The sequence below is a fragment of the Physeter macrocephalus genome, chromosome 17 (genome assembly GCF_002837175.3).
Source record: "Physeter macrocephalus isolate SW-GA chromosome 17, ASM283717v5, whole genome shotgun sequence".
Lineage (NCBI taxonomy): Eukaryota > Metazoa > Chordata > Mammalia > Artiodactyla > Physeteridae > Physeter > Physeter macrocephalus.
Window position 1 is genome coordinate 3,436,790 of NC_041230.1, and position 8,558 is coordinate 3,445,347.

General features: G+C 57.3%; 1 protein-coding gene across 1 annotated transcript in view; it reads left to right on the forward strand.

Moving 5' to 3' along the window:
- The first annotated feature begins 1,201 nt into the window (after window positions 1-1,201).
- The window catches only part of ZNF865 (zinc finger protein 865), a 10,354-nt gene continuing 2,997 nt past the window's right edge, over window positions 1,202-8,558 (forward strand). The window contains exons 1-2 of the mRNA XM_024117623.3: window positions 1,202-1,347; window positions 7,681-8,551. Coding sequence (XP_023973391.1) covers window positions 7,707-8,551 — 845 coding nt within the window. The 5' untranslated portion in view covers window positions 1,202-1,347; window positions 7,681-7,706. The remainder of the gene's footprint in view (window positions 1,348-7,680; window positions 8,552-8,558) is intronic.

Below are 8,558 nucleotides of genomic sequence, written 5' to 3' on the forward strand. Positions count from 1 at the left end.
GGGGCGGGGCTAAGGACTCATGAGGCGGGGCTGAGGCTGAGGGGCGAGGCTTGTAGGGCAGTTAGGTGAGAACTGTGGGCGGGGCTGGCTGAGAGCTGGCGTGGGGCTAAAGGAGGTGTAAGGGTTGGCGGGCAGAAATTGAGAGCATTTTGAGGGAATGGATAGCGTTTATCTGAGGGGAGGGGTTTCAAGGGGAAACTGCAGGAGAGCGAGGTGTTAGGAGAGGTAGGACTTGAACTGTTAACGATGCTGAGCGGTGGGTATGACTGCTATGCAGGCCAAGGGGAGAAAAGGGGGTACCTAAGAGGAGTAACGAAGGAAAGGCCCTGAGAGAGGGGGCGCTTAGGAGGAAGAGCTGAATAGAATCGGGCTTAGCTGTTTGAGGTGGGGCCGAGTTAGGGGCGAGGCTTACAGAGAGTATACGAGAGGGGCCGTGTAAGGTGTGGTAAAGCTGTGGTTCGAAACTTCAGCCTGCATCAGAATCACCTGAAGGGTATTTTAAAGCCCAGGTCCTTAGGCCCTACCCCCAGGGTCTCTGATTCAGGAAGTCAGAGGCAGGGGGATCTGAGAATTTACATTTCTAACAAATTCCCTGGTGATGTCAATGCTGCTGGTCTCCAAACCATACTTGGAGACCCACTGACTTCAGAGAACGCTTTGGAAGTTCGAGGCAGAATTAATTTAGCACGAAAGTCATTGGAGAGGTGGGACTTAAATGCTATGGACGGAAGGGGCGGGTCTTAGACGCAGGGGCGTCGTTCTGCCTAAGGAGCTCTGAGAGGCGGGGCTTATGAGGGAGAGCTGGAGTTCTAGAGATTAGGGGATTGGAGGCGGGGAAGAACAGGGTAAACTTCACGGGGCTGGGTCGAGGAGGAAGGATTCTGAGACGATGGGTGGGGATTATGATAATTAAGCTCTGAATTAGGCGTGATTCGGGGACCAGGGCGGGGCTTAAGTGTGAAATTTACACGAGGGGCGTGGCTTAACCGGATGTCCGGAGGATGTGGGCGGTGTCCTAAGAAGAGGCGGGCGCACAGGACGCAGGCGCACTATGCTCAGCTCGCCCACAGGAAGCGGCCGGGTCTTCCCCCGCCCGCTGTCCCGTGCCAACGCGCAGGCGCACTTCCCCTTCCCGGTCGCCGCCGCCGCCTCCTCTTTCCGCTCCTCCACGCCGGCGCCGCGGAGACGGGGCGCGATTTCCGCTTCCGGGCGGGCGGGCAGGCGGGCGGCGCGGGGCTGCCGGGGAGGGGGAGGGGGCGGCACTTCCGGTCGGGCCCTCGGGTCTCCCCGGAGCGGCGGCGCCTCCTCCGCCTCCTCGGCCTCCTCCCGGCGGAGACCCCGGCGCCGGTGAGTGACGGGGCGCGTGGCCCGGGGTCCCGGGGGCAACGTGGGCGGGGGGCCCCGCCCTGGTCCCCAGAACGTTCCCATCAGTGCTTCTCCCGCCGAGCCCTCGCCAGGGGCCCCCCAGTGACTGCTACCCCAAAAGACTACTCCAGATATCTCCCCATTAATGCCCCCATGTAGGACAGCTGCCAGAGCGCCCTCATTCGTGGGGATCTCCCCAGCTGCTGCCAGGGCCCCCCACTAAGGCTTTCTCATAGGATCCCTTCTACATACCTCCCCGTCATTGCTTCCTCCAGGACAGCCCCAAAGATGCCACCGGCATTGCCCGTCCCCATGCAGGGCAGCTGCCCGTGAACCCTCCCTTTAGTATCCCCTGTAGGTTGCCTCCAAAGAGTGTGGCATTAGTGCTTTACGGCAGATCTGTCTCCCATTATCTCTGTCTACACACAACAGCCCCCAAAGCTCCTAACCAGCCCCCCCCACCCCACAACGCTCCCTTCATTAGTGTAAAAATACTTTGCGTTCTGGTCAGTGGCCAAGAATGCCTTTTTTCCTTCTCCAATTCCGCCCCCCCCCAATAATTCCCCTTGAGAATAATCCTTTCAATCACCGACGCCCCTCACCCCCCCCATAAACAGCTCCGTCTAGAGTTGTGCTCTCACACCCACATCCTCTCCCCCTTTAGGTAGAAATAGCTGCCAGTTTAGCCCCAGGCTCCCATGAAACACTCCCACCCCACCCTCCTCCGGGTCACCTCCTGTCTGCTGTCTTCCCACAGAGCAGTGCCCTTCGTGAGGCTTTCCCTCTCAGGATGCTGTCTTCCCCTGCCCCTGACAGCTCTCATCCTGACCTTCCACTTCTCACTCCCTTCTCCTGGACTCCCTGAGGAAGTCTCCCAGCTCCACTAGGGCATGACTTCTATTTTCCCTAGACATTCATTCATTCGCTCTTTACAGAATGAATATTCACTGTTGTAGGTCCAGGACTTACATCCATGAAAGAGAGAGACACACACAGTCTTTGTTTTGTCGGTCTTTACAGTCTAGTTGAGGAGACAGATCAAAAGCAAGCAAACAAACAAGGCCAATGCTGTTTTCTGGGTTTTCTGAGTCTTATGAGCTACTTCAGAGGTGAAACCTGAATCAGCAGAGGCGACTTCGCCATGTAAAAATGTGGGTGAGCTGTTCCAGGCATCCAGGCAGAGGAAGAGCACGTGCAGAGGCCCTGAGGTGGCCGTGATCGTGATGATCAGAGGGGCGGCAGGGGAGGCCAGTGAGGTTGGAGCAGAGGAATTGAAGGGAAGAATGAGGGGAGAGAAGGTTTGATCTCATAGGGCCTTAGAAGTGAGGGCATTGTGATCAGTCACCTGGCCTTTGTCAGCTCTACAGAGCCCAGAATGTTCTTCATTTGTTCATTCTTTCCTTTGTTCAACAACTGTTTAATGAACACCTATACACACTGGGGATGCAGCAGAGAACAAAACAGACAAAAACCCCTGTCTTGTTGGAGTGTATATGCCAGTTCATGGGGCACAAAATTAAAAAGCAAACTACAAATGTTTGTGTGAAGAAAATACAGTAGGATAAGGGCATAGAGTTACAGGGGCTGCGGTGTCAGAGGGGGTGGCCGGAAGGCCTCTTTCAAGAGATTCCTGTGATCCTCTTTTTCCCCCACCCCCCCAGAAAGCCACACACCAGAAAGTTACACCTGTGTGTAAACTCCTCTCGGACAGCTGTGGCCCACCAGGGGGCTGCCTTACGGCTCCCCTCCCCCGAGAGTGCAATGCTTACAAGGATGAGCCCTGGATGCCACCAGCCGTTGTATCTCTGAGCAAACTATTGCCTATTTCCCAGGCTTCATTCATTCACTTATTTAACAAATACTTGAGACAGGTCCTCTTCTAGGTCCTGGGGATAGAGCAGTGAACAAAACAGGTACAAAATCTTGCCTGCTTGGACCCCGCCTCCTAGGGCGGGAGCCCAACAGCAAGAAGACAGACAAACAGACCATGTGGTTTGTCAGATGATGCTGACAGGAAAGGAGAGAAAGGAAGGAGGCTGGGGTGAGCAGGAATGTTGGTTTGGGTGACAGGTTACAGTGGTCTTGGAGCACCTCACTGAGAAGACAGCATCTGAGCAGAGACGTGAAGGAGGTGCGGGAGCGAGAGCCTTCCAGGCAGCAGCAACAGCCAGTGCAAAGGCCCTGGGGCAGGAATAGAGCTGGCACGTTGGTGGAGCAGCCAGGAAGCTGCTGGAGCTGTGGAGGTCATCTCTGACCCACTTTAAGATGGTGTCACTGAAGGTTTTGAGTGGAGGAGTGACAGTGACATGGTTTGGCCTTAGTCCTCCTGTCTACTAAATGTGAACAGTAGTAATGCTTATGAGTCTGTTGTGAAGTCTGCTTGAGACAAGCCACATAAGACACCTAGTGCGGTGCTTGTTAGCATTCAGTAAATGCCAGTGGCTAGTCCTGGGGCTGAGTGCCAGGGAAGTGGATGGGGCAAAGGTATATTTCCAGTATAAGGTGGAGAGAGGGCTTTCCTTTATTTTGGAGAGAGAAATACCCGAAGACAGCATGGGAATTCCCTGGCGGTCCAGTGGTTAGGACTCCACTGCTGTGGGCCCAGGTTCGATCCCTGGTCGGAGCTAAGATCCCACAAGCCACGCACTGCGGCCAAAAAAAAAAAAAAAAAAAAAAAAGACAGCAAGCATGTTGTAAGGGTAACAGAGCATACTCTGGAACCTCACTGCTTGCCTTCATCTCCTGGCCTTGCCACTTGTTAGTGGTATGACTTTAGGAGATTAATTGACCTCTCTGGCCCTCAGTCTCTTCCTCTGTAAAATGGGGTTAATAATCCTAACCATCTTTTAGGGTTATTGGGAAGATTCATTGAGTCGACACATGTAAAGGATTTAGGAGGGTACCTGGCATGTAAAAAGCACTTGGTTCAGTGTGACGTGTTACTATTATTGTTATTACAGACTAGAGTTTCATCATAAGGCAGCTTTGTTGCACCACAGTGGCCCACAGGTCCTGGCATCAGAGAGACCTGGAATCTAATGCTTTCCCCTCCACTGGCTACATGACCTTAGGGCAATGACCCCCCCTTCTCCTCAGTTTCCCTTCGTATAAAATGGGTCCAATAATGGTGCAGCACTATTATGAGGCATCAAGGTGATGGTACATGTGAAACTGGTCAAACAATAAACATGAGTTGTCACGATTGTGATTGCGGTTGCTGTGGGACCCCTGCCCCTTGGAAGGGGTTCCCCCCATCACACCACTCTGTGCATGAAATCCATGGCACATCTCCCCTTAGAAAGATAGCAGTTTGAGGCTTGGGTCCCCTGAGAAAGGAAATGTCTCTCATTTACCATTGGAAATAATTGTGAGCCTGAGCAGTTGTGTCCCCCAGTAACACCCGCTGTGCCTCTCCCAGCAGCAGTCCTTCAGCATCTGCCCGCTTGCTCTTGGGGCCCTCTTCGTAACATCGCTTCCACCAGAATTCATTCTCCTGGAAACACCCTGTCAATATTAGCTCCATCTCCACTAGATGTCCCCCTTCCTCCCTCAGGTACTTCTGGTCAGCATAGTCTCATCCCTTCACTCATTCAACAAATATGTATCAGTAGACATTTACAGCTATAAATTTATCTCTGAGCACAGCTTTAGCTGCATCTCCTGTTTTGGTACGTTGCTTTTCCATTTCTTGTTCATCTAATTTTCCTTGTGATTTCATTGTAGACCCTCTGGTGATTTGGGAGGGCGCTGTTTAATTCCCACATTTCAGCAAATATTTATCAAGTACCCACACTGCCAGGTGCTGTGCTAGGTGCTAGGGGCCCAGTGGTGAACAAGACAGGCCAAGTCTTCACTCTCTTAGGTGAGGAGGCCAGACAGTAAATACACAGCAAAGGAAATATACGCGATAAGTTGGTGGCAATGACTGTGGTGAAAAAAATGCAGCAGGATGAGGGGCTGGTGAGTGGTGGGGTTAGAGGTATTCCCTCTCTTGGAGATGACATCTGAGCAGAGACCTGAAGGAGGCATGGGAGGGAGCCTTGAGGTCTGGGGAAGAATGTTCCAGGCAAGAGGGAACGGCCTCACCACATCACTGCTCCATCTGTTCAGGATGGTAAATACCTCCCCCAGCCACCTGGCCCCTTCTGTGAATGCCCCTCATAATGCAGAGAGCACCCCCAAATAAGGCTCCTGTCCCCATAGTTCCACCCTCCCCATCGTCCTCCTCAGGGGACAATCCTGTACGTGTGTGTGGTGGTGGTGGTGGTAGTGGTGGGGTCCAGCCACAGACTTGCTCTGTGACCTTGGCCAAGTCACTTGCCCTCTCTGTGCCTCTGTTTTGTCAGATGGGGATAACAACTGTCCCCGTGTCATAGTCTCACAGAACTGTGGTGGGGATTCAGTGAGTTAGTGTGCGCGACCTGCTTGGAAGGGTGCTGGCCTGTGGGAAAGGCCCCGGCAGAGCTAGCTGTTAACATGTGCTCTGATGGAGGCGAGCCAGGGCGGGGCTTCCTTCCCGGGACCCCCTCCCCCCATGCCCCCACCGTAACACCCTAACTGCTCCTCTACTCCCTGTGCCCTTCCTCCGTGTACTTTCTCCCCATCCCCCAGCCCGGTCCAGCGCCGTCTCCCAGACTCAGGTTCTGCCCGCAGGCTTCCACGAGCACCCAGGCACTCCTCTGCTTCTTCCGGAGATCAGCTTAACTAGGGGAGTGTGAAGGCGACAGGATGTTGAGTCTTATCCAGGGACACCCAGAGCTGGAGGCTAAAAATACTGACCTCCGGGCAGGGGTGGAGGAGACACTCACCTTTCACCTGTCTGGGGAGACAGCCAGCCAGATGGATGGGGGCTGATGGGCCCTGGCGTTGGTAGCCCCCACTGACCCCTGTGGTGGGCTGGGCGCAGAGCCAGGCCCCCAGCGAAGGGGGGTGGCGGCCAAGAATCATGGCAGACCTTGAGGGCCCTTCTCCCGCCGGCTCTCCACCTGCTTAGTGGAGGCGTTGCCCGAGGTCCCTGGTGGGTCTGAGGCTCAGAGATCAATTGCAGGAGACGAGGTTGGCGGGGTGGGTAGACAGACATGGACAGCTGCAGTCTGGAATGAGAAGTCCTGTAAAGGAGGAGCCCAGAGAATAACTGCCATCCTGGAGGGGGCAGGCACCCCACCCCCCCAGGGGCGAGGACAGGAACCCATGCTCCCGGAGCATCTGCCATCAGGCTCCTCCCAGGTGTGCGACGTCACTGAAGGTACAGAGAGCTCCAGGGGCTGAACGAGCTCTGCCAACGGCTGTGTTTCCTTATCTCCTATTTCAGCCCCCTTAAGCCCCCCTGCCTTCTGGGGGTCACCGCCCCCTTGTAGAAGTGGAGAGGGTGTGGGTCAGGAAGGAGACGGGACTTGAACCCAGGGCCAGGGCCCACGTGTTTCCTGCTGTGTCAGGCTGCCCAGCTGCGCTGCTGTAACTTGTCCTTCCCAGGCAAGCAGAGTCTCCTTCCTACCTAGCGAGAAGGATAGTAAAAGAATGCCCCCTCCCCACGCTGACTTCATTCCAGCTGTCCTCACTTGTCCTGACTTTCTCTTCGTGCTACTAGCAGTGAGAGTGATAACTAGAATCCCGTCCAGCGTGCCGGGAAGCATCCACCGTACACACATAGCTTGCTGGATCCTCACAGCAGCCTGTGAGGTCGGGATGTGCTCTGTCACCTTCATTTGTAGATGAGGAAATCCAGGCACAGAGAGGTTCAGGAACTTGTCCGTGGTCACACAGCTAGAGAATGGCAGGGCTTAGATTCAGATCTGGCATTCTGGCTCCAGAGGCCACCCTCTTAACCGCTCTGATGGAAACATTATCATTTGACAAAGGCAAAACCTGAGGGGATTGAGAGCAGGGGGCTGGGGATAGTGTGTGTTGGGGGGGAGGGGGCTACAGAGCAGAGGGCTTGGGGGGACCCAGAGTGGAGGCCTGAGAGAGTGTGCACAAGGGGCTGAGAGCAGAAGCCAGGGATGCTGCAAGGGTTAGAATCTGAGGAGAGGAAGCCGGGGCCTGCAGGCTCTGCAGGATGGATAGAGATGTGTGAGAAGCCGAGAAGAAAGGGGAGAGAGAGGGGCATCCGAGACACAGGACGGAGATGAGGAGGGAAGGGGACTCAGAAAGGGGACAGGCCGAGAGGGAGGGGTCAGTGGGGCCAGCGGAGCCGAGAGGAAGGCTGGACGAGGGGGGAGCCGGATCTCGGGCCGGCGGGTGTGAGTCTTCCAGTGCCCGCGGCTGGGGGACCCCGCGCGAGGCCCTGCCTCCTCAGCCCCGTGCTCCTCTCTGCAGGGTCCCCCATCTCCCACCCGCCCAGGATGGAGGCCAACGCAGCGGGCGGCGGCGCCGGGGGCGGCAGCGGCGGCCTAGGGGGCGAGGACGGGGTTCACTTCCAGAGCTACCCCTTCGACTTCCTGGAGTTCCTCAACCACCAGCGCTTCGAGCCCATGGAACTGTACGGGGAGCACGCCAAGGCGGTGGCGGCGCTGCCCTGCGCCCCCGGGCCCCCGCCCCAGCCGCCGCCCCAGCCGCCGCCCCCGCAGTACGACTACCCGCCCCAGTCCACCTTCAAGCCCAAGGCCGAGGTGCCCTCCTCGTCCTCGTCGTCCTCGTCGTCCTCGTCGTCGTCGTCCTCCCAAGCCAAGAAGCCCGACCCGCCCCTGCCGCCCGCCTTCGGGGCGCCCCCTCCTCCGCTCTTCGATGCCGCCTTCCCGGCCCCGCAGTGGGGCATCGTCGACCTCTCGGGCCACCAGCACCTGTTCGGGAACCTGAAGCGCGGAGGGCCGGCATCCGGGCCGGGGGCGACGCCGGGGCCGGCTGCGCCCACGGGGACGCCCGGGCCGCTCCCCGCGCCCTCGCAGACGCCGCCGGGCCCCGCCGCGGGGGCGGCCTGCGAGCCAGCCAAGGACGACAAGGGCTACTTCCGGAGGCTGAAGTACCTGATGGAGCGGCGCTTCCCCTGCGGCGTGTGCCAGAAGTCCTTCAAGCAGTCCTCGCACCTGGTCCAGCACATGCTGGTGCACTCGGGGGAGAGGCCCTACGAGTGCGGCGTCTGCGGCCGCACCTACAACCACGTCTCCAGCCTCATCCGCCACCGCCGCTGCCACAAGGACGCGCCGCCGGCCGCGGGGGGCCCGCAGCAGCCCGGCGCGCCGCTCGCACCGCTCGGC